At 41.8% G+C, this 27,136-nt stretch overlaps 1 protein-coding gene across 1 annotated transcript in view; it reads right to left on the bottom strand.

Annotated features, from left to right (window-relative positions):
• Positions 1–27,136, bottom strand: part of TTC7A (tetratricopeptide repeat domain 7A) — a 304,003-nt gene that overhangs the window by 160,938 nt on the left and 115,929 nt on the right. Inside the window, exons 13-15 of the mRNA XM_054022426.1 lie at positions 24,340–24,397; positions 18,473–18,545; positions 8,144–8,304 (exon numbers count right to left, since the gene is read on the bottom strand). Coding sequence (XP_053878401.1) covers positions 8,144–8,304; positions 18,473–18,545; positions 24,340–24,397 — 292 coding nt within the window. The remainder of the gene's footprint in view (positions 1–8,143; positions 8,305–18,472; positions 18,546–24,339; positions 24,398–27,136) is intronic.

The following is a 27,136-nucleotide window of genomic DNA, read 5'->3' on the forward strand; positions in this document are numbered from 1 at the left end:
AGGCATCTTTGTACACGCGTTACTGCATCCACACTCGGGGTTGTATCAATACAACTGTATCAGTAAAATAAAATAAATAAATAATAATCACAGCACAATCAACACTGTTACCAAGATACCAAAACTGTGTGCAGACCTAGCCTAAGCCATGAGTTTATGATCTAGCTGATTCATTTTATTTCAGGGATAATTATCCCTCAGCTATGTCTATGCTACAGAGCCTACACTGGCATAGCTATGCCAGCACAGCCCCCAGTATAGACACAGCGTACATCAATAGGAGTTTTTCTGCCCATAAAGGAACACTACCTCCCCAAACAATATTAGCTATGCTGACAGAAGCACTTTTCTGATGGAATAGCTGCATTGACTCTAGGGGTTAAGCCAGCACAGCTATGCAGCTAGGAAGTGTGATTTTTTCACTCCCCTGACAGATCATCCATGCCAATATAGGTGTTAAGTGTAGATCACGCCTCAGTCACTGTGATGGTCTAGAACCAAAGGAATACTTCTACCTATTGTACTCAGCAGTATGAACACAGTTGGCAACCAACACCCACAATATTATTGCCCAGACCAGTCATGAATTTTGTTTTCAATGCACGTGTATTAAAAAAATCAAACCAATGAAGCACATCTGACTTTGCATCTGCAAACACCCCTTTTATGTCACCTCCTCTGTAGTAAGAAATAACACCCGAGGAATGAAATTACCTAAATAATATAGAGTAGCTGTTCCCTCAATTATAGTCTGGACCAGACCACAGCAAATAAATCTCACCAGAGGATTATAAGAGAGGTTCTTAATAAAATTAATGTAGTGGTGGGGAAGCCAAGGGCATTTGCTGTCATCAAACCACCTCTAATCTAGTACAGTGTTTCATATTTTGAAGGCTAGCTGTGGTAAGCCCCAAACAACTTTATTATTATCCTTTATGTCAGAAGCACAGTCACATGACTGCTGCCACAATACAAATGATTTCCCATGCAAAACACACTTCCTTCTTGTTGCTAGTCTCCAAGATATACATTAGATGCTTCCTGGCCTGCTTAGATATTTGCATTAAGTACACAGTAACTATTTCTGCAAAGACAAAAAAAATTAAACCAAAACTATTTAAATTGATAGTTGCTTTGATATGAAATTTTAGAAAGCGAATGTAGAGCTACAATTCCCAACATGCTTCCGCCAGCAATTACTTGATAGAGCTGAGCAAATATTGGGGCACCCAGTACTTGATACATTTAATTCAAAACTGTTGTGACTACAACTGGTTTTTCAGACCTGGTAAGAGCCCTTTTTGCACAGGAGGAATCATAGAATATCAGGGTTGGAAGAGACCTCAGGAGGTCACCTAGTCCAACCCCCTGCTCAAAGCAGGACTAATCCCCAACTAAATCATCCCAGCCAGGGCTTTGTCAAGCCTGACCTTAAAAACTTCTAAGGAAGGAGATTCCACCACCTCCCTAGATAACCCATTCCAGTGCTTCACCACCCTCCTAGTGAAATAGTTTTTCCTAATATCCAACCTAAACCTCCCCCACTGCAGCTTGAGATCATTACTTCTTGTTCTACTATCTGCTACCACTGAGCACAGTCTAGATCCATCCTCTTTGGAACCCCCTATGACAGGTTGGATCACAGAACCCCCCCTGGGAGCTGCCACCCGATGTGCCAAGACAACCCCTGCTCCTGTTTCCCTGCCAGCTCAGTACTCCTGCACACTGTCTTGCTGAACCGGACACTCCCGTCTGCTTCAACAAAGACCCAGAGTCTGAATTACTTGCCTCAAAGCTGAAGGTTTACCTGAAAACAGCTCACAGAAGTGTGCTTGTCTAACACTCAGATGCCCAACTCCCCATGGGGTCTGAACCCAAATAAATCTGTTTTACGATTTATAAATTGTTCGCCCTCTATAACACTGATAGAGAGATATGCACAGTTGTTTGCTCCCCCAGGTATTAATACATACTCTGAGTTAATTAATAAGTAAAAAGTGATTTTATTAAATACAGAAAGTAGGATTTAAATGGTTCCAAGTAGTAACAGACAGAACAAAGTAAGTTACCAAGCAAAATAAAAGAAAATGCACAAATCTAGGTCTAATCAAACTAAATACAGATAAGATCCTCACCAGTTCCAGAATGCTCCCTTTTACAGGCTAATCTCCTTTTAGCCTGGGTCCAGCAATCACTCACAACCCCTGTAGTTACTGTCCTTTGTTCCAGTTTCCTTCAAGTATCCTGGGGGGGATAGAGAGGCTCCTTCTTTAGCCATCTGAAGCCAAATTGAGAGGTCTCCCAGGGGTTTAAATAGACTTTCTCTTGTGGGTGGAGACCCCCTCCTCACCCCGTGCAGAGTCCAGTCACAAACTAGAGATTCGGAATCACATGGACAAGTCACATGCCCATGCATGACTCAGAACTTGCAGGTAGCAGCCATTACCCACATGCTACCTTGAACATCCTCAGGTAGACTTCTTATGTGGATTGGAGTCTTCCAAGCTCTTTTGTCTGTTAAGTGCTTCCTGATTGAACACTTAAGTTGCACATTCATTTCCCAAGAAGTGACCAAATGTTCTAATTAAGGCTACTTAGAAATCACGCAATTATACCGCCAATGTTCATAACTTTGAACACACAAATGGTGCCTGCATACAACTAGGATGAACATAACCAGTAGATCGTAACCTTTACATAGATATGTTACATGGCATATGTAGAAAAACCCTATTCCAGTTATATCATACATACATTTATGAGCACCCCCCGATAAAGCCTTATGGGATACACTGTTACACTCCCCTTTCAGGTAGTTGAAAGCAGCTATCAAATCCCCCCTCATTCTTCTCCTCTGCAAACTAAATAATCCCTGTTAGCTCAGCCTCTACTCATAAATCATGTGCTCCAGCCCCCTAATCATTTTTGTTGCCCTCTCCTGGACTCTTTCCAATTTTTCCACATCCTTCTTGTAGTGTGGGGCCCAAAACTGGGCACAGTACTGCAGATGAGGCCTCGCCAATGCTGCATAGACGAAAATGATCACGTCCCTCAATCTACTGGCAACGCTCCTACTTATACAGCCCAAAATGCCGTTAGCCTTCTTGGCAACAAGGGCACACTGTTGACTCATATCCAGCTTCTCGTCCACTGTAACCCCGAGGTCCTTTTCTGCAGAACTGCTGCTGAGCTACTCGGTCCCTAGTCTGTAGCAGTGCATGGGATTCTTCCGTCCTGAGTGCAGGACTCTGCACTTGTCCTTGTTGAACCTCATCAGGTTTCTTTAGGCTCAATCCTCTAAATTGTCTAGGTCCCTCTGTATCCTGTCCCTACCCTCCAGCGTATCTACCACTCCACCCAGTTTAGTGTCATCTGTAAACTTGCTGAGGGTGCAAATCCATGCCATCTTCCAGATCATTAATGAAGATATTGAACAAAACCGGCCACAGAACCGACCCTTTGGACACTCCACTTGATACTAGCTGCCAACTAGACATGGAGCCATTAATCACTACCTGTTGAGCCCGATTATCTAGCCAGCTTTCTATCCACCTTATAGTCCATTCATCTAGCCCATATTTCTTTAACTTGTTGGCAAGAATACTGTGGGAGACCGTATCAAAGGCTTTGCTAAAGTCAAGGAATAGCACGTCCAATGCTTTCCCCTCATCCACAGAGCCAGTTATCTCATCATAGAAGGCAATTGGGTTAGTCAGGTAGGTCTTGCCCTTGATGAATCCATGCTGACTATTCTTGATCACTTTCCTCTCCTCGAAGTACTTCAAAATTGATTCCTTGAGGACCTGCCCCATGATTTTTCCAGGGACTGAAGTGAGGCTGACTGGCCTGTAGTTTCACGGATTCTCCTCCTTCCCTTTTTTAAAGATGGGCACTACATTCGCCTTTTTCCAGTCATCCGGGACCTCCCCCTGATCACCATGAGTTTTCAAAGATAATGGCCAATGGCTCTGTGATCACATCTGCCAACTCCTTTAGCACCCTCGGATGCAGCGCATCCAGCCCCATGGACTTGTGCTCGTCCAGCTTTTCTAAATAGTCCTGCACCACTTCTTTCTCCACATACTGTGCAGTAGTCTGGGAGCTGACCTTGTTCATTAAGACAGAGACAAAAAAAAGCACTGAGTACATTAGCTTTTTCCACATCCTTTATCACTAGGTTGCCTCTCCCATTCAGTAAGGGGCCCACACTTTCCTTGACCTTCTTCCTGTTGCTAAAGAAAGAAACCCGAAGAAACCCTTCTTGTTACTCTTAACATCCCTTGCTAGCTGCAACTCCAAGTGTGACTTGGCCTTCCTGACTTCTTCCACTTCTTGTAAGCTTCTTTTTTGTGTTTAAGATCTTCAAGGATTTCACTGTTTAGCCAAGCTGGTCGCCTGCCATATTTACTATTCTTTCTACACATCGGGATGGTTTGTTCCTGCAGCCTCAATAAGGATTCTTTAAAATACAGCCAGCTCTCCTAGACTCCTTTCCCCCTCATGTATCAGAGGGGTAGCCGTGTTAGTCTGAATCTGTAAAAAGCAACAGAGGGTCCTGTGGCACCTTTGAGACTAACAGAAGTATTGGGAGCATAAGCTTTCGTGGGTAAGAACCTCACTTCTTCAGATGCAAGAAGAAGTGAGGTTCTTACCCACGAAAGCTTATGCTCCCAATACTTCTGTTAGTCTCAAAGGTGCCACAAGACCCTCTGTTGCTTTCCCCCCTCATGTTATTCTCCTAGGGGATTCTGCCCATCAGTTCCCTGAAGGAGTCAAAGTCTGCTTTTCTGAAGTCCAGGGTCCGTATTCTGCTGCTCTTCTTTCTTCCTTGTGTCAGGATCCTGAACTTGACCATCTCATGGTCACTGCCTCCCAGGTTCCTATCCACTTTTGCTTCTCCTATTAATTCTTCCCTGTTTGTGAGCAGGGAAGACTGCATGGGGCCCAGAATTTGTAGGCCTCATAAACATAGGCCCTTCTTCCCACACCAAAACATATGGAGTATTCTTTCACCCCTTAAGTCCTAACTATGACCTTTTCACAGGTCCAGGACTCCCTAAAAGGGTTAGTGGGGCTGTTCCATTCCATATTTCTAGCCAGGTATGCCCAGGATAATGATAAATACCTTACTAGTGATTTTTTTTTTAAATGTTCTATGTACATGAAAACAATCAGTATAAAATTGAAGAGCAGGAAGCAGCTACACAGACAGCCTAATTACATACATCAAGGTAGGAAAATCAGAGCGCAGCCAGAGACACAGGAAACAGCAGGAAATTTCCATAGTTCTTGTTAGGTAACTCCTTTATTTTTTATGTATTATTTATTCTTTTTGTTTAGTATATATACTGAGGTAATACTTACACTTTGTCATATCCAGAGCTCCAGGGATATCCTGTGTCTCTTAATGAGGGTTTGATTTTACTTTCTTGAGACATGACACCAGATTGTTTCCTACTGGATTCATCCATCATTAAAAAGGCAGCTCCAAGGCATTACAGAGCTGCCCAGTTCATAATAATGAAAATTTGGAAATATTTTCAGGTGTTTTTAATGCCAACCTGTAATCTTTTTGTTTAACTTTGCATATTACTCCATAGTCATCCCAAACAATAGTATAAAAAAAAATCACTAGTTTTCTTTCAAGTCAATTGCAACTAGAGATCTACACTGCAATTTGGTCTCACTCTTTGGATAATATTTACAAAGCAATAAAGCCTGTCTGGATATAATCTGTTTCTTTAACCACTAGAAAAGTTAGCAACAGTCCAAATGGAAGGTTTTCTTTCTATATAATTGCTTTGGTGTATAATCCAAGTCTTCGATGGGATACATTATTCTTCTAGCAGATACAACTGGGATACTCTATTCATCTGTCAGTCTTTCACAGTTCCAGCTACTTCATCAGAGGATTGTAAACACGAAAGATCAATGCTTCAGCTCCTGTGCTGCTGCAGATGTCAGAGCTGTAAATATGGTGCGATCTTTCTATTTGCCACAGGAGCCTCAATTCCTTCCATTTCCATGGGCTAGATTTCACCCAAACCAGTTATTAGCAACTTTTTTATGTTGAAGCTCCTGCTCATTCACCTTGGGATGCAGTGGCAGATGGAAACCCCCGTTCCCTTGCACCATGTCCAACACAGTTGCCATGGTCTCTCCTTTCTCTGTTCTTTTTCTTTCTGGTATCTCCTTTTCTCACCTCGTCCCTCCCGCCTGGCTTGTCTCTTTCTCTTTTGTACATTTTTTCCCCTTTTTCTTCTTATACTTTGTTCTCTTTGCTGGCTCTTCTCCTACCCCCTTCTGGTGGTTCTGTTACCCCCTCTCCATTCCCTAACTTTACCAGATAGCTACATGTTGCTTGGGGTGGGGGCATCCAGTGGTGCCAACAAAGCTGGGGGAGCCAGAGCAGCAAAGAAGAGAAGCCAGGCATTAAGCCTGCACCCTTGTACATGAGACCCGTTCTCACAGCCAGCTACATTAGGGCTCAACAGACGCAGGGAGTGAAGGGGGGGGGGGGGCTGCTTTTAAGAAGTCATGTGACAGTGTGTTTGTAGTGTGTGCAGGAGTGGGGATGGGTCTGAGGCCCTGCAGCTTTCACTATCCACTCTCCATTAATACATACTGTCTTCCCTCCCCCCCCCCCCCCGCATCCAAACGAATGTGGCACTCTTATGGGGGCCTGCCCCTCTACACTGAGCCAGGGAGTCTCAGAAGGGTAGGAGAACATACTATTCTTATGCTTCAGAGTAATTTGTTTGCCTCAGAGGTCACAAAGGAATTTCCCCCTCGGATTTAGCATTATACAGCTGGCCAGGTGCATCATGTTTTGTTTGGTTTCTTTTCCTTCCTGTGAAGTGTAAGTCATTGGACACTGGTGGAGGTAGAATACAGGATTAGATGAAGCAGTTGTCTGATCTGATATGGCAAATCGTCTGTTCCTAACAAAAATGGATAGCGTAGTCTTTGCTGCAGTCTTAATCTTAGCTACCGTCTAGTGTTCATAGTTCCCTAGGAACAATTGACTCTGTCTGTAGAGGCATGAGGACTTTATTATGACAACTATCTTAAAAAACATGATATACCACGATAGCCACTACAGTATTTCCCTGCTCAACCATACATATGTGAATGTATTGAACAGGTGTTGGTAGAAGGAATTAACTTTAGTAACAAAAATTATAATGTTCACTTTCTCTATCACACGGTGTGCACAGAAGGCTACAACTCTGGACATGTGTTGAGTAGCTTCAAGAATGAGGCAAGGATACCAATGTCAATTGCAAAAGGCAGTAACTGATAAAACACCCAAGCTATATAGCCCCCCCCCCCAGAGAAATACAAGCAAGCTCTGAATGGAGCAATATATTGAACCAGCCCCTACCTCTACCAAAAAATGGCATGGTATCTTTAATGACAACACCTCCGTTTTTAAGATCTCATCTGAAACGCCAGGACATAATAAACTACAAGGAACTCAACTTGTCTCCCTCAGAAGGATGAAAGGCTGAATCAACAGTGGTGCAATTTGAACCCATGACTCCAAGTAGTCTCTGTAATTTCAAACTTGGGTCTTAGACAGCCAAGCCATTCCCTCCAGCTGTATGTTGTAATACACAACCTTCTTTCTTCCCAAACTAGACTATTCCCACAAATCAGGTCATACAAAAGTTTCAAAGAAATGGTGAAAGTCTGAAGAATTATCAACAGCCTAAAATTAGTTTCCCTTCAACCAGGAAGTTCTTCAAAATATCAAACTATTTGAGAGGGGGTAATTTTATATTTGTCTCATGCTCATTCGACATTTATATTAAAAAAGCATATGAAAAAGTACAGATAGTCACGTGTAAGAAAAATTATACAAAGACAAATACATCAAATAAACCCTGATTTACCCATTACATAATTAATCCACCAGAAAGGCTCTTGAGACAGTACACAGAATCATACATTGAGCCTAATGTTTCACATTTACTCCAGTTTTATACCAGTGTAATTGCAATGGAGTTCAACTGGTGTAAAACTAGAGTAATGCTGGGAATCAGGCCCTTGTGTACGAATGAGGGATCTGCTAGGCAGATGTTATCTCATGGCTGGAGATACCAAACCATTTTAGACAATACATGCAAGAAACATCACTTACCTAAAGCTCTCTGGGTACTCAGCGAGAGCCATGTTGATGACATCGAGTGCATGCTGATAGTGCTTTTGGGCTGAAAAAAGGAGAGCCAGTAGATGAAGTGAATTCATATCATCTTTGCACAGTTTCAGTGCTTCCTGAAGGTGTTCTATAGCATCAGAAATCTGAAAAACAAGAAATATTTTAGTACCAGTCACATAACTGATCTCTTTCCCAAAGGTATGACACTTTTTACACACTCATGACCATTAGATATCTTGGCATCCTACTTGGGAATGTGGTGGGAAAACTGACTTTTGAAAGAAATTTAGCTGCCAGCCCAAATTAATGGACTGTCAGCCTAGGAAAGCATGACTTGCCCTGAGGTAAGTGGGGAAATGGGATCCTGGGAGGAAGCACAAGCAGGAGAGCGCAAGAGGAGAGGACTCCTGTCTCATGCTGAGAAAGAGGGACGATCGATGAGTTATCTTAAGTGCCTATACACAAATGCAAGAAGCCTGGGAAACAAGCAGGGAGAACTGGAAGTCCTGGCACAGTCAGGGAACTATGATGCGATTGGAATAACAGAGACTTGGTGGGATAACTCATATGACTGGAGTACTGTCATGGATGATAAAAACTGTTCAGGAAGGACAGGCAGGGCAGAAAAGGTGGGGGAGTTGCGTTGTATGTAAGAGAGGAGTATGATTGCTCAGAGCTCCGGTATGAAACTGCAGAAAAACCTGAGAGTCTCTGGATAAAGTTGAGAAGTGTGAGCAACAAGGGTGATGTCGTGGAGTCTGCTATAGACCACCTGACCAGGGGGATGAGGTGGACAAGGCTTTCTTCTGGCAACTGGCAGAAGTTGCTAGATCGCAGGCCCTGGTTCTCATGGGAGACTTTAATCACCCTGATATCTCCTGGGAGAGCAATACAGCGGTGCACAAACAATCCAGGAAGTTTTTGGAAAGTGTAGGGGACAATTTCCTGGTGCAAGTGCTGGAGGAACCAACTAGGTGCAGAGCTTTTCTTGACCTGCTGCTCACAAACAGGGAAGAATTAGTAGGGGAAGCAAAAGTGGATGGGAACCTGGGAGGCAGTGACCATGAGATGGTCGAGTTCAGGATCCTGACACAAGGAAGAAAGGAGAGCAGCAGAATACGGACCCTGGACTTCAGAAAAGCAGACTTTGACTCCCTCAGGGAACAGATGGGCAGGATCCCCTGGGAGAATAACATGAAGGGCAAAGGGGTCCAAGAGAGCTGGCTGTATTTTAAAGAATCCTTATTGCGGTTGCAGGAACAAACCATCCCGATGTATAGAAAGAATAGTAAATATGGCAGGCGACCTGCTTGGCTAAACAGTGAAATCCTTGCTGATCTTAAACGCAAAAAAGAAGCTTACAAGAAGTGGAAGATTGGACAAATGACCAGGGAGGAGTATAAAAATATTGCTCAGGCATGCAGGAGTGAAATCAGGAAGGCCAAATCACACTTGGAGTTGCAGCTAGCAAGAGATGTTAAGAGTAACAAGAAGGGTTTCTTCAGGTATGTTAGCAACAAGAAGAAAATCAAGGAAAGTGTGGGCCCCTTACTGAATGAGGGAGGCAACCTAGTGACCGAGGATGTGAAAAAAGCTAATGTACTCAATGATTTTTTTGCCTCTGTCTTCACGAACAAGGTCAGCTCCCAGATTGTTGCACTGGGCAGTTCAGTATGGGGAGAAGGTGACCAGCCCTCTGTGGAGAAAGAAGTGGTTTGGGACTATTTAGAAAAACTGGATGTGCACAAGTCCATGGGGCCGGATGCGCTGCATCCGAGGGTGCTAAAGGAGTTGGCGGGTGAGATTGCAGAGCCATTAGCCATTATTTTTGAAAACTCATGGCGATCGGGGGAGGTCCCAGATGACTGGAAAAAGGCTAATGTAGTGCCCATCTTTAAAAAAAGGGAAGGAGGAGGATCCAGGGAACTACAGGCCAGTCAGCCTCACCTCAGTCCCTGGAAAAATCATGGAGCAGGTCCTCAAGGAATCAATTATGAAACATTTAGAGGAAAGGAAAGTGATCAGGAACAGTCAGCACGGATTCACGAAGGGGAAGTCGTGCCTGACTAACCTAATTGCCTTCTATGAGGAGATAACTGGCTCTGTGGATGAGGGGAAAGCAGTGGATGTGTTATTCCTTGACTTTAGCAAAGCTTTTGATACGGTCTCCCACAGTATTCTTGCCGCCAAGTTAAAGAAGTATGGGCTGGATGAATGGACTGTAAGGTGGATAGAGAGCTGGCTAGATCATCGGGCTCAACGGGTAGTGATCAATGGCTCCATGTCTAGTTGGCAGCCGGTTTCAAGCGGAGTGCCCCAAGGGTCGGTCCTGGGGCTGGTTTTGTTTAATATCTTTATTAATGATCTGGAGGATGGTGTGGACTGCACTCTCAGCAAGTTTGCAGATGACACTAAACTAGGAGGCGTGGTAGATACACTAGAGGGTAGGGATCGGATACAGAGGGACCTAGACAAATTAGAGGATTGGGCCAAAAAAAAACCTGATGAGGTTCAACAAGGACAAGTGCAGAGTCCTGCACTTAGGGCGGAAGAATCCCATGCACTGCTACAGACTAGGGACCGAATGGCTAGGTAGCAGTTCTGCAGAAAAGGACCTAGGGGTCACAGTGGAAGCTGGATATAATTCAACAGTGTGCTCTTGTTGCCAAGAAGGCTAACGGCATTTTGGGCTGTATAAGTAGGAGCATTGCCAGCAGATCGAGTAACGTGATCGTTCCCTTTTATTCGACATTGGTGAGGCCTCATCTGGAATACTGTGTCCAGTTTTGGGCCCCACACTACAAGAAGGATGTGGAAAAATTGGAAAGAGTCCAACGGAGGGCAACAAAAATGATTAGGGGTCTGGAGCACATGACTTATGAGGAGAGGCTGAGGGAACTGGGATTGTTTAGTCTCCAGAAGAGAAGAATGAAGGGGGATTTGATAGCAGCCTTCAACTACCTGAAGGGGGGTTCCAAAGAGGATGGACTCGGCTGTTCTCAGTGGTGGCAGAACAAGGAGCAGTGGTCTCAAGTTGCAGTGGGGGAGGTCCAGGTTGGATATTAGGAAAAACTATTTCACAGGAGGGTGGTGAAACACTGGAATGCGTTACCTAGGGAGGTGGTGGAGTCTCCTTCCTTGGAGTTTTTTAAGGCCCGGCTTGACAAAGCCCTGGCTGGGATGATTTAGTTGGGAATTGGTCCTGCTTTGAGCAGGAGGTTGGACTAGATGACCTCTTGAGGTCCCTTCCAACCCTGATATTCTATGATTCTATGACAAAATGGCTGGGGATGAGAAAAGGAGTTTTTTGCCCCAGTATGAAGTAGGTGGCATGCAGCTGCTATTGCAAGGTTTCAGGAGAGGTGGGAATAGTAGACATGACCCAATACTCCCCTTATTGCTTTGGCTTTTGTGGTTCCATGCTGTGCACAGACCCAATAGCCATACCCCTAACATGACCAATCCCCATCAATCATGGGGAACTGCCAGGGTCTCTTTGCATGGTATGAACATATACATTTTTTCTGATGTACTTTGTGTCTTATGATCACTGCACAAGGCCACTCATGATTTGCTCCAAGAAAGCGAGATCTAAATGATGAAAGTCCAAGGGTAAAATATGCTTAAGATTCAGAACAGTGTCAGGAAAGAGAAATGTCTCTGTTAGTTGCAAGGTAAAGTGCAGTCCTGACGCATACAACAGAGGAACATCATTAGAATCAAGTTCCCACCTGGTGGAAACCTTAACTTCTATAATGAATGCAAATGCAACATCCAGTCTATGTGGTCTGACATCCTATCTTTATGCTGTCTGTTTACAAAGGAAGTTCTGAATAGAAATCTTGTTCCTTGGTTATTGGTAGCAAGTTTCCTGGAGGAATTTTGTCACCATATAGAACATCTTCCAAGGTGTGAAGATTTGGGATTACATCACCCAGAATTAGTGTTCACTGATGAATGCCTAAACAAACAACATTAGAAGATATGCCTGACAAAGTGGAATTTCACTGTTCTTTTCCTTATATTCCCGTTTTTTGGCTACGTGAACTGTAATTCCATCTCTCCTCCTATTTCCAAACTTCCTACTCAGATATGATTGCCTAGCATTCCACCATGCTGGAGTTGTCATAACTTCCATAGATCATTCCTGGAAAATAGATTCTATGTCATAAGGTACAGTGGCAACCAGAGAAACGTGCAGACTTGCTCTTCCCTCAGAGTCATGCAAGGAATGTAGGTTTAGGGGTCCCCAGGTAAAAAACGGTTGAGAACCACCGTTGTTAATGCACCCACAAGATTTAAGCATACATGAGTTTGATTACATTTGCAGGCACAAATTGACTAATTGTGAGCCTGACTTATACATGCAGATAGCTTTTTGAGTTTTCCATGGGCAAACTGACATCCTCACAAGTTTGGCAAATGTGTTAATGGAGGCAGGCTGGCAATTTGGTCCTAAATAAGGAAATCAGAAACTCTCCAGCCAGCATTTGCTGCACTAAGGTGGCATAACATCAGCCACGGCCATTCCTTCAAAGCTATGACTATCAAGCAGATAATCATATGATGCTGAAATGAATGCAGTCTAAACATATTTTTCACTCATCTGTAGGATAAGCCCTTTCTTTCAGCATTTACCTCTCTGATGGATAACTTTTCCCTTCAATTCCAAAAATGCTAAGACCCAGGACAAGAGCTATCTGATTTGTTGGCTTTCTCCTTATTCTAGATTTACCTTTATTCCAACTTCTCACTGGATTGATTAAAAATTCTCTAGAGAAAATGAAGTTTCATTTATCCAAGTGGCTAGAGAAACCAACTTTCATTTGTTTAATCCAATATCTTTCAAAGTAACACCTACACCTCCCCCCACAAAAAAATGTAGCAACAAAATTAGAAGATCCTCCTGGTGTTTATCAAAGTCATAAGGAAAGATCTGATTTTTTTTCATATTAAACATGCCTACCACTTTATTATTTAAGTAGAGTCAGAAAGGGTTTCTTAGCACAATAACAATGTTAGTACCCACACAGAATTCTCCTCTTACAGCATAATTAGGAACAGTGGACAAACACAGATGAGAAAAATAGCACTTAATGTCAACAGACTCTACTCCTTTACTGGAAGCATTATACAAGTCAACTTGCAATAGACCAGACAGAAAAATTATGAGGTAAATTTCCAGAACAATAATACCAAGAAACTTGGCAGAAGTCAATGCAAACTTCTTTGGAAAGGCAGAGACTAATTATCTATTGACAGATGCCACAGCTTATTAATTTGAGTAGCTATGGAATATGGGAAGCCTGGAAGTTTGAAGCCCAGATGGGGTTCTGAAACTCCATGGCTGTACCGTAGGTAGGTTGCCAGCTCAAATTCCCTGCCAGTGCTGCCTTAACAGCAATCCCATCTCAGCTGCACCACAAGTCCTAGCAGGGCATACGATAGGAAGATGCTACATTATCTGATTCATTATTCTGTTAATAAACAGATGAAAAACATTTTGCAGGACACACGTGTACAATATTGTGCATGTTGCAATGACTGAGCCACAAAGATATTGCTATAAAACGGAGCTGGTGCCTTCCAGCACTTGCAAAAATTGCCACAGAGTAGTACATTTACAACATTGCCTCCTATTTTAGGGTTTATTTTGCTACACATTTGCTTAACCAACAGGCTGGGAGGTTACCTTTCTCCTCCAGTTCATATGCATGAAGTATGAAGACTTTAAAAGCAATTTGCAATGGCAGAATATATTTTTATATTTACAGTGGTTCAAGTACAATATTTCAGATGCAATGACTTCAGGCCCCTTAGATTACATGACTTACCAACCCCAGTCCTGCCAACTTCTGTATCAACTGTGAGTTTTAGGTCATTAATGAAACACTAATATTTGGCAAATCTTTTGCATTTGCAGTGTCCATTATTTCATGCTATAGGATGGGGATTATAGAAAGGAGAAATTTCATTGACTAGCAAAATTTCCCATTAGAAATAGCCTTGAACCAAAATACTAAACACCCAGAGCTTTAGCAAAGCAAGGATCCAAATTGTTATGACTTGGGCCTATATTTAGCTTTTACTGCACAGGAAGCTGGTATATTTGCACAGGATGGTAATTCGACTGCTATCAGAAATCCAAGCCAGGACACACAGAGACTGTGTGATGAAACTCAGGCTGCTTTGGTTAGTCTGAGAGCTAGCAGAGACAATCAAACTACAAGGTCTGTCTGTGTCCAGGAGTCTCATCAGAACACAGGTGACGTGTGTGGGGGTGTGTGCGGGGTAACATGCCCCCCCAGATTTCTCAGGACGCCTCTCGCTAGGACGCCCAGCAGCGAGGAAGCAGCAGCTCCCCCTAGAGGTGGCACTCACCATGTGTCCATACAGTATGGGGAGGGAGGAAGCACCAGGGCGGCTGGCTGCAGGCTGAGCACTGAAACAGCAGCAGCCTCCAATGTGCCTATCAAGGAGACGGCGATTTGGGGGTGTCATATTCCCCCTTCTAACAAAAAGTGACTGATAGTGAAATTCCACATTGGAGAACTATTAACCGAAATTCCTGTTCACTGAAATGGTCCAGCCCCAAGCACCACCTCACCCTGGCGCCACCCACCCTGATGGCGCATGGGGAACTGTGCATCCCAACTGCGTTGCCCCTTTTGTTGGTCTTGTTTTGAACACTTGCTAAATTGACTGAGGCTAGTTCAGGCAGGAAAGGAAGGCTGCAAGTCCTGCAAGGGGCTGGGCAGCCACAGGACAGACAGCAGGAGGCAGTTGCCAGTGTATGTTGTCTACGTACATATCAAGTTTCAGGGGCTGGAGGTGGAGGCAATGCATGCGGTAGTCATGTGCCTCCACACAACCTTTCAATTGTGCCCCCCACTACCCCCAGTTACGTGTCACCTCTGCGTAAGAAGCTTATTTCTATAAACCCAGGATCCAGTTGTTTATATATTATAACTTAGTCCTGTCTCTTCTCTACCACAGCAGACACCACAGGAATTTTTAGCCAATCTGTTCTCCCTGAAATCATGTTCAAAAGGGAAAAAAAATAAAAAGGACTATAGGAGAAATAGCTTAAAGATGTTTTCCCTACTATTTTGCATTCACTTTTCCCTTATTTAAGTACAGACACTCTTGAAGTCTGTAGATGCTTTCTGAAAATCACCCCTTGAAACTTCAGGTCTTCATTGGCAGCCAGCAGATGAAGCTGATCAGTGAGTGCTCTAATCCTCTGGCTGTCTTTCCACTCCTGTTTTCACAGGAAGGAAAGTCAAATCAAATAAAACAACTTCAATGCAAGTTTTAAAATGGTCTGAATATTGTTTGTGGTTGTTACGGATCTGACATAAATTTACTTGGTACTCGGCACAAAACATGGGAACCAGGACCGAAAATTAACAGGAGTTCTGACTGCTCAGTGGGGTCCTATTTCCATGGAAACAAACTGGCAAAATCATGGTAAGACTTTTAATGCTGACTTTTCAGAGTGACATTTTAAAATGTTCACTCTACCTTACTTTTGCTGATGAAAACTCTGTTACCACAGAAACAGGAGGAGGAACACAAATAGCACCCTGGAGTTGAGAGCTACAAGTCTCATTTGTCAATTTCCTTGGTTGACTGCCAAAAGAGACGTGCCTGGGCGTAACCAACACCTGCAAATACTGGCCTTGGCCAGGTACTTCAAGTTTGGGGGGGGGGGGGGGGGGAAGGGAGATAAAATAAAACTCTCCTTATAGATCTGAGCATTTTTAAATTGAGATAAATTTAATTGAAAAATGTTCCAAAATATGTCCCAGGGACTGATCCAAAACCTACTGAAGTCAACTGGAGTCTTTTGCTGATTTAGTGGTAATGGAATCAGGCCCTAGAAAAACACCACCACAATCAAATGTGGATGTCTAATATAACATCACCATTCTCTTTGGTGGTTGGAAGTACTCAGTCCTGTTCCATCCCCACCCCGAGGAACACTTCTAATCACCCCGCCTTACTTTGATTTCTTGCTCTTGTGAAGGAGGAAAGTTTGAGTTTTTTTCTGATTCCCTTCTCCCTTCCCAGACAGTGATTTTAAGCACATAGCAGAAACATACATTGCTGAAAATATTCCAGGGAGGCCTCTCAGGCTAGGGAGTTTTTCCAACTTCCTTAGCACCTTACTGGCTCAGTTGCTGGTTTTGCTCCATTAAAACAAAAACCAAACAGAACATTTTCATCAATCTATGGGAGTCTGAGACCTGTATTTTTCAACTGCATTTAAGATATCTTATTCAGTGCAGTGTGGCCTAGTGGACAGAGCACTGGATTAGGATTTAGAAGACTTGGTTCTATTCCTGACTGTGCCACTGGCCCGCAGGGTGGCATTGAGCAAGTCATTTACTTTTCCGTGCTTCAGTTTTCTAATCAATAAAAAGGGGATAATGCTACTGACCTCACTTGTAAATGGGTTTGAGAGCTATGGATGAAAAGTGCTATATGAGAGCTAGGAATTATTATTAGTAGTAACTGACTATAAAAACCACAGATCTGATTTTTCTCAGCAATAGACATTTATGGCCAACTGCACAGGACTGGACTCTTTATTTCTTAGCACTTTGTTACACCCCAATAAAAGTTTTGTGACATTCACTAGTTAATAAATCGGTCAGAGGTAAAAAAGAGAAAAAAGATAATCTATCCTGCAGTTAATCAGAAAAAGAACGTTAGATACTTTAAATAATTAAGGATATTAAAAATGCATTACCTAATGTTTATCATTAACTAATTTGGCAGAAGAAGAACAGGATATTTTACAGCAGTCTAAAAATAAAGATGTCTCAGGTATCTCTACCCGCTCCAAGCATGCTTTAAAGATTTATACCCTGCTAGACGGAGAAGAACTGGGGCAGCATAGCAAGGACCAGACCAACACAACAGAGGTATAGGGTTCACACATCTACTAATTGGGGATAAGTGGTAGAATGTCAAGGAGAAACACACAGGTGGGAAAGAGATAACAAAGGAAGTGGGTGGGGGAATAACAGACCGAATGAAAAAAAACAAGAGGAGAGGGAGATGATGAAATGAGAGGTGAACAACAACATTAAGACTAGAACGTGGAAAAGAGAAAGGGAAACAACTTAAAACCTGATGAGTTAATAAAAGGGGGTGGAGGGGGAGAGGAAATAATTACAAAGAAAATCTCCCTTTTATTTTTAAGAATAGTGATTGAAAATACCTATTACAATATTCTTTTAGCATTTTTATTCAAGGAAGAAGCAAATCAGACTGCCTGAATGAATAGCCAAAAACTATCACCAAAAGAAGAGTAGCTGGATATTGTTTGAATGAAAGGCCTGAGTAACCTGCACTGTCAGGCATACAGTAGTTGATGACAAAGGCAAATCAGCTGTTTTCATGATCCTTTCTATTTGTATTCAGCCTTGCAGCACACTGCTCTTATTATGAAAGTGCTACAAAAGTGACATTAAGAGTATGCACACTTGGACCAATTAGTTTAACCTAATGAACAAACAGCTCACCTAATTATCTTGGGAAAGTAAGAAGTTTCTGATTGTTTGACTCTGTGGTATAGACTAGGGAAAGTAATCTGCAGTGAACAGACAGCCTGCTAAGGAAGGAAAATAAGCTGATCAAATTTTCTAATCTATCTAAGAGGGTTCTTAATAAACAGGGACTTCTTTAAATAAAAGGTATGGGCTTTGAAAAGATAAAAGACAAGCTTTTTCTTTAACACGGCATGGTTTTCTTGAGCTAAAACCTGCAGTCACATTTGACTGCCAAATAATCCTATTGCCTGGAGGTTTCCAGAGCCCACAGAAAGCTTAACTAAAGATGCTGAATTATGGAATAAGCAAGTCCTTAATATGGATAATCTGAGAATTGGTTCGATATAGTACCTTACCAGGAACAAGACAGTGTTTGGGCAGGAGGGGACTATGACAGGGGGCAGGGTACTTCCTGGTTCCTGAGGAACAAGAATTAAACACCGCTAGCTCATCTTCACTCTTCCCTTCCCAGATGCTTAGAGCAGGACCTATAGGGCACTCCTTGGGATACGAAGCTGGATGAATGACTTTGAACAATCATGCTTGGTAACAGGATTGCAATGAGCCTCAAGCTGGGGAGTTTCTGCTTACATTTATGTGAACTTATTTTGATTTCCTGGTATCAACTTTGTTCAATTAGGAAAAAACAGTGATGACTCTGACTGGGTTTGGTTTCTTTCTGTTAAGTCACTCCACCAGCTTCTAGTGACTCAATGGTTGACTGTACCAAAATTGCCAGCATTGCATATACCTGTCTGACAAGAGCCAGCTGCAACGAGACGTAGAGGATGATTTGGTGGTCTTCAGGGGCCAACTGATGTGCTCTGTAAAAACAAATGAACAATAAGAAAAGGGAAGTGAGTGTCATACTGTACTTTTCATAATCTTCTCTGCCAGAAGGAAGCCACAAATTACTTATATATAAAAACATATTCCAAGAAGAATTCTACTCCCACAAGTGCAGAGCAGATAGTAACCAGACAGAAGTATGTGAGTGCTCTGCCAGCCGTGCCAAGTTCATGAAACCAGCAAGTAGGAACAGCAATAAAAACGCCACGCATCAGGATTTTATACAGCAAGATGCTAAGCTTCACACACTTGCAGAACACCATTTTGACAGTGTGAGATAGATGAGTTATGGCAGGGCCTTTAGCTATCTGACTATGATGGAGAAGAGGGCTGTGCAAATCGGCAGCTTCTAATTCATGACCTGCATCCTTTGTGACACTGTTTTAAGCGATTTAGGCCAACGGAAGTAACACTCGAACTGCCTTCTACCACTGACACTAAAACACAACAGCCTTTCTCTCTTCCTGGATGTTTTAATGAGAGTTCTACAAACAGAGAGGGATTAATACTGAAAATAAAAAGCATTAACTGCTGGTATTTTTACCACTATTTGTATTTCAGGAGCCCAAGAGGTCCCAAAATCAGAATCCCATCATTTGGGTTTCCTTTCAGGATTTTTGAAGGGTCACTCAGATAACACTCTTAAAATTGTTACTGACTCCACTGTGGCCGACACAGCTAGTTCATCTCCTAGTGCTCTTTTGCAGTAATACCTTTACACAACAGGAAAGGCTGATCATACCAAAGAGATGTTTTCTAACTCTTTGGGCTGTACTCCAACAAACAGAGAACTCTGCACCTGTGCTGTCCTACCATAAGCAAGTGCAGTTGAAGAGTGTATGAGGGAGAAATGAAAGACTGACAAGCATGGCAGCTAAGCACTGCCAAACTATTCATTCACTAATAAAAAGATTTAAGAGTTACTGCTGGAAACGAAAACCACATACCATTTCAACATCAGTTACCACAAAGCTATAGTCACAGCTGATGAGAAAAAAGCAATTGCATTGATGATTTTAATTAACGGCTCTAGAATCAATTAGTTTAACTTGGACAAAGAGAGCCCTTTATCTCTACTTGTTTAGAACTTCTCTCTGAACCTGTGGCCAGCGTGTTCCACACCAAAGATATTATTCATCTGATTAGGATTTGACATTGGATATATCATGTTGCAGTGTGTATAATCAACATACTGATCTTTTTACCAAAGACCAAATCCAACCCTGATCCTGACTACTGGGGTAGGATGGGCTGCCTGTTTTTTACATAGTTATTATAAAATATTCAATAGTCCCTTTAACAATAGACGGAAGGGTTAAAAAGGGGGGAAAGTTCACAGGGGTGTATGTGAACACTGACTGACAATGGCTTGGGAAAGAAAGAAGAGCTGCTATTTTGTTGCTCAGCATCCCCTTAAAGGGCATTAAAAAATAATCAAACTGATGGAATTAGGCTTCCAGCTGAGACACCCGTGTTTAAGGATGGCTTCGGGATTCTATATCATGGGCTGAGAGTCTACATGTACTTTGGAACTGATAAACATAAATACACTGAGACACAGGGTATTAGCTGGCTGACTCTAGTAATGCCCCAGCTTGGCTGAACTATGAGTATCTGATGTTTGTCTAAAGACTTATCTGTTTCCTAGCTAGAGTTAAGATACCAGGAAAACAAGTCGTAGTCAGTGGGAAAGGTCAAAGAATAAAAATAAATACAGTTAAAAAGCAAGGCAGCATAGCAATTACATGGAAATAGCACTGTCATGGAGTTACTACATGAGTCTAGGTACGTGTTACTTGAAAGAAGAGAGACTTGGTAAAAGTGGCAATTTCTTGCTCTTCAGATTACCACGTGGTGAGTATCCAGTCACATCTGCTGACTTTAGTGACAAAAATAAGTTTTTACTACTATATACTGTTACTGCTGCAGAGCCAGCATAGATGACAGCGAGTGAGATGGATTCTATTCTTTCTTGTGTAACATCAACAGAACTTTTTACTAAGAAACAATTACAGAGTCAATTGGCACAAACTCCCTGAATACAAAGCAATTGTCCAGGTGTAACCAACGGCAGATTTTTGATCTGCAGAATCTCTATTATAGATGATAATGTGCAAGAAAAAAAGAATTCAGTCTGACTTAAAGACCTTATGTTAAATTTAGAACCCCTGATGACACGTACTTTAAAACAGCTAAGATAGATCGAGTTTGTGAGAGTAATAGTTAGGAAAAAAACTTTTTCCTTATAAACTTGAGATGCATTAAACTTGGAACCTCATAAGGTCATTCTTACAGTTAACTTTTCATAATAGATTTAAAACTCAATTTTTGTCTTGTTTTGTAATTTAAGAAAAAAGGTGATACTTCACAAAAGTTAGCTTTTAAATGTAGCCAGATGACCTGCTGCATTCTTGCTATTGTAGGAGTCATTTGGAAAGACAATTGCGGAGATAAAAAAAAAATTTTAAGTACATCAGAAGCAGGAAGTCTACCAAACAATTGGTGAAGCCATTAGACAATCCAGATGCTAAAAGAGCATTCAAGGAAGATAAGGCCATTGTGGAAAAGCTAAGTGAATTCTTTGCATCTGTCTTCACTGCCAAGAATGTGAGGGAGATTCCCACACCTGAGCCATTTTTTTTAGTTGACAAATCTGAGGAACTGTCCCAGATTGAGGTTTCAAAGGAGGAGGTTTTGGAACAGATTGATAAATTAAATATGAATAAGTCACCAGAAAGACCTCAAGTATGAAATTGCAGAAATACTAATTGTGGTATGTAACCTATCACTTAAATCAATCTCTGTACCAGATGACTGGAGAATACCTAATGTAAAATAGGCTCCAGAGTGATCCTGGTGTGGTCAGATGTTGGCTGAGTGTGCGTTCATTTAGTGTGCTGTCCCAGCTCTGCGCAGGCAATTACAGGTCCATAAGCCTAACTTCAGTATTAGGCAAATTGGCTGAAACTGTAGCAAAGAACAGAATTAGCAAACACAGATGAACACAATATGCTGGGGAAGAGTCAACACAGCTTTTGTAAAGGAAATCATGCCTAACCAATCTACTAGCATTCTTTCACGGTGTTAGCAAGCACGTGGACAAGGGTGATCCAGCTGATATAGTGTACCTGGACACTCAGAAAGACTTTGACGAGGTCCCTCATCAAAGGCTCTTAAGCAAAGTAAGCTGTCATGGGATAAGAGGGAAGGTCCTCTCATGGATTGGTAACTGGTTAAAAGATAGGAAACAAAGGTTAGAAATCAATGGTCAACTTTCACAATGGAGAGAGGTAAATAGTGGGGTGTTCCAAGGAACTGTACTGGGATCAGTGCTGTTCAACATATTCATAATGATTTGGAAATGCGGATGTACAGTGATGTGGCAAAATTTGCAGATGATACAAAATTAGTCAAGATAGCTAACTCCAAATCTCCAAAGAGTTACAAATGGATCTCACAAATGGGTGACAAAATGGAAGATGAAATTCAATGTTAAGAAGTGCAAAATAATGCACAGTGTAAAACATAATCCCACTATATGCATAAATTGATAGGGTCTAAATTAGTGGTTACCACTCAAGAAAGAGATCTTGGAGTCATTGTGGATAGTTCTCTGAAAACATCTGCTCAATGTCCAGTGGCAGTCAAAAAAACTAACAGAAAAGAACCATTAGGAAAGGGATTGATAGTAAGACAGAAAATATCGTAATGCCACTTTATAAATCTATGGTAACCCCACACCTGAAATACTGTGTGCAGTTCTGGTTGCCCATCTCAAAAAAGATGTATTAAAATCAGAGAATTTACAGAGAAGGGCAACAAAAATGATTAGGGGAATGGAACAGCTTCCATGTGAGGAGAGATTAAAAAGACTGGGACTGATCTGCTTAGAAAAGAGATGACTAAGCACAGATATGATAGAAGTCTGTAAAATGAATGATATGGAAAAAGTGAATTGGGAAGTGTTATTTATCTCTTCACATAACACAAGAACCATGGACACCCAATTAAATTAATAGGGAGCAGCTTTAAAACAAAACATAAGGAAGTACTTCTTCACTCAATGTACAGTCAACCCGTGGAATTCGTTTGCCAGGGGATGTTGTGAAGGCAAAAAGTATAAGTAGGTTAAAAAAAGAACTAGATAAGTTCATGGAATCATGGAATCATAGAATATTAGGGTGGAAGTCATCTAGTCCAACCCCCTGCTCAAAGCAGGACCAACACCAACTAAATCATCCCAGCCAGTGCTTTGTCAAGCCGGGCCTTAAAAACCTCTAAGGATGGAGATTCCACCACCTCCCTAGGTAACCCATTCCAGTGCTTCACCACCCTCCTAAGGAAACACTATTTCACAATATCCAACCTAGACCTCTCCCACTGCAATTTGAGACCATTGCTTCTTGTTCTGTCATCTGCCACCACTGAGAATAGCCAAGCTCCATCTTCTTTGGAACCCCCCCTTCAGGTACTTGAAGGCTACTATCAAATCCCCCCCCTTCTCTTCTGCAGATTAAACAAGCCCAGTTCCATCAGCCTCTCCTCATAAGTGATGTGCCCCAGCACCCTAATCATTTTTATTGCCCTCCGCTGGATTCTCTCCAATTTGTCCACATCCTTTCTGTAGTGAAGGGACCAAAACTGGAGATAATATTCCAGGTGTGGCCTCACCAGTGCCGAATAGAGAGGAATAATCACTTCCCTCAATCTGCTGGCAATGCTCCTACTAATGCAGCCCAATATACCATTGGCCTTCTTGGCAACAAGGGCACACTGCTGACTCATATCCAGCTTCTTGTCCACTGTAATCCCCAGGTCCTTTTCTGCAGAACTGCTGCTTAGCCAGTCAGTCCCCAGCCTGTAGCGGTGCATGGGATTCTTCCTTCCTAAGAGCAGGACTCTGCACTTGTCCTTGTCAAACTTCATCAGATTTCTTTTGGCCCCATCCTCCAATTTGTCTAGGTCACTCTGGACCCTATCCCTACCCTCTAGCATATCTCTCTCCCCGCCCCCAGCTTAGTGTCATCTGCGAACTTGCTAAGGGTGCAATTCATCCCATCATCCAAATCATTAATAAAGATGTTGAACAAAACCGGCCCCAGGACTGAACCTGGGGGCACTCTGCTTGATACTGGCTGCCAACTAGACATCGAGCCGTTGATCACTAACCATTGAGCCCGACAATCTAGCCAGCTTTCTGTCCACCTTATAGTCCATTCATCCAATCCATACTTCTTTAACTTGCGGGCAAGAATACTGTGGGAGACTATCAAAAGCTTTGCTAAAGTCAAGATATATCACATCCACTGCTTTCCCCATATCCACAGAGCCAGTTATCTCATCATAGAAGGCAATCAGGTTGGTCAGGCATGACTTGCCCTTGGTGAATCCATGTTGACTGTTCCTGCTCAGCTTCCTCTCCTCCAAGTGCTTCAAATTGATGGATAGCTCCATCAATGGCTAATAGTCAAGATGGTTGGGGATGCAACCTCATGCTCTGAGTGTCCCTAAACCCCTAATTTCTGGAATCTGGGACTAGACCATAGGGGATGGATCACTTGATAACTGTCTCGAACACTGTTGGAAGACAGGCTATTGGGCTAGATATACCATTGGTCTGACCCAATATGCCTCCTCTTATGTATTATATTAAAAACTGAGATGTTGAAACTTTTTGAAGAGCATATATATTTTTAAAAGAACTAAAGAACTATTTTGGATTCATCCAAAGAGCAAAAGCAAACAGCAGCTAGTCAGGCTCTTTCTCACCTCTCCAAAGTTTGAAGGGCTTTCTTGTGCAATGTGTCTTGAGAACATTTCAGGGTAGCTGCAGGACAAGACACATATGATTATTTAACAGTTAGAGAGCACTTTCAATACATTTTAAAATGTTATACATTTATACAATAGCAGAAGGATATTAGCACTTATATGTAAGGGTGTGAGAAACCCAGTTTTGTTTTTGGAAAAAAATGACAACAAAGACATTTTTTTAAAATATTTGTTGGGTTTTTCAAGGAATTCCCCCTCCCTCTGTTTAAAAAAAAAAAAAAAAAAAAGGCTTTTCTGTGATTCTGAAATGTTTTCATTAACATAATACACATAATTTAAAGGCTTTTTAAAACTAGAAACATCAGAGCCAGACTCTTGGCCCTAGATGTTTGGTGCTAACAGCGCCCAAAGCCCCTGGAAAGCTACCCTAATGGGGCAGCTAACTAAGTAATGCCCTCACTAAGGTATACCCAGCTCTCCACCACCTTCTATCCACTTCACACAGGGAGTGTGCCAGGCTGAAGAGAGGGAATGTCAGGGATAGAGCTCATGGTGCTCTGCCAGATTCTCAGCCAGCACAGCAGGCTTTCTGGCCAAGCTGCTCCAAGTTATGCTAAGCATGGTTTTGGTCCCCAGTTGCCTCCTGTGCTCTCTCTTCAGCAGTGCCAAGTGTGAACTCAGCACAGATAAGGATCTGACTCATTGGGCTCTAATTTCTATCTGTAAAGTAATTCTAAAAAAAGTAGAATGGACGTGTTCAAGATTCTTGATATGCCAGCTAGGAAATGATAAACTTAAGGATCATTCTAGGACCCTAGACTAGAGGGCTGTGGGAATGCATAGAAGGGTATGACTTATGGATGTAATTCATTGTTATTGGATATTGAATAGAGGGGTATGCAATTGTTACGGAGGCTTGGTTTTCTAGAACCTAAAAACATCTGCCAAGTGGGCTGGGCATCTGATAGCATTGTTCTGTATTAAGCAGGCTAGCTCATATTGCTTTTCAGTCTTCACAATTCACAAGGAGGTTATTTGTTATTCTACATGCTGCTGATCAATACTGCAAAGAGGAGATTAGTGTTTAGTGAAGACCAAACATCAATGTATGAGTTTATCTGACTTAACATGCCTCAAGTTGATAGAAGTGGCAGGAACAAGTGACATAATGCAAGGAAAACACATTATTCTTTGAAAGTAAAGTAAAATACAAGCACTTTAAAGAGTTAAGTAGAAAAACAGAGGATTCATGCCCAAAACATGTGGGTAAACAGTTTCTTCAGATTCTCTAAGATCAAACGTGCCATTGAATGAAAAGCGGAACACCAGTAAGTTTGGTAATACTGCGAAGACAGACATTTTCTATGCCAACGTGGTTAGAAAATAAAGCTGCAATGATAATTTAAGTTCTTTTTAACATCCATTTCAATCTGGAGTGGTATCTGTTAGTCTTCAACACCCAAAAAATTACAGAAAGATCAACCAGTGATTATGCCATAAAACATCTTGAAAGCCAGAGATGTGATAAGAAAATTGAAGCCCCCTTCTTTTTTTATTTTTACTAACCACATAAGCTAGTGGTTAGTAAAAATAAAACACAAAATGAACAGTTTAAAGAAATGACTGGAACACTTCACCCTGGATAGACCTCTCCAGACAGACTGAAACTTCAGGTCCACTACCTGATGTTGTAAGTAAAGACAGAAAAGAAAAAGAAAGAAAAGAAAAGAAAAGAAAAAATAAAAACAGAGAAAAAATTAAAAAACTCAACATGGACATTAATGCAAAATTGCTGGTGAAACATGAAAAATGATCTCATAATGGCTATAAGCATCTACCCAGGAAAAAGAAGTCTTCGTACTTAATGCTACTGATTATACATCTCTTAGAAAAACCACAAAATATTGTGGCCAAGTTGCTAGAAATGCTAATCCAAGAAGGCAGAGAAAAGTGTGACAAGGAGGAATTTTGCTATTTGTTTTATATATATATATATATATATATTCAAACAATGAAAATAAAATGAAAAACTCTATAGAATTTATCAGGTGGAATCATCCTAAACTTCTGATTTCTGGCTGTTCAGCACACTATTTATACCTCATTTAAAAAGTAGTATAATACCTAAAATATATTGGGGGAGTTCAGAAATTCTTCCATAAGCATCAACCTCACATTTAGCTAACTGAGAAAGAAGGACTGATGTCTCAGCTATCCAATGACACTTAGTGGAACTCTTGAAGATTATGGTTCTGCTCTTCAGCGGTTGCAAATTGGTGTAGCTCTATTGGCTTCAGGATAATTATGCTAATCATACAAGCTGGAAATCTGGCCCTAAATCTCTGCCTTTGCATCCAACTACCATAAGCATGCTGAGATATGTGCGAACAATTAGGACTTTTGATCAAAACATACCATGCACTTTATTCAATGAGAGACTTTATAGAAAGGGACTAAACTTCCAAAAACTATTGGAAGATGGTTTTGAAGAGACCTGACAGATTACAAACTGATAATACAACTATCACAGTCTCAGTGGAAATGCAGCTTGATTTAATTAAGCCACATGAGATAAATCACATAAATCAATGAGAGTTAGGTGCCTTAATACTTTTGAGGATCTGGACCTTAAGAGCTTAAGTGTTACTGAAAATCAATGGGATTTAGGCTCCCAAATGCTAGATTTTCAAAAGGTGTTCTGGCATCTAAACATTTTTGAAAATCTGGTGCAAAGTCACTTTTGAAAATGGGATATAAGCTCCTTAGGCCTTAGTTCAGTGCAACTTATGCTGCA

The sequence above is a fragment of the Malaclemys terrapin genome, chromosome 3 (genome assembly GCF_027887155.1).
Source record: "Malaclemys terrapin pileata isolate rMalTer1 chromosome 3, rMalTer1.hap1, whole genome shotgun sequence".
NCBI classification, from domain to species: Eukaryota; Metazoa; Chordata; order Testudines; family Emydidae; genus Malaclemys; species Malaclemys terrapin.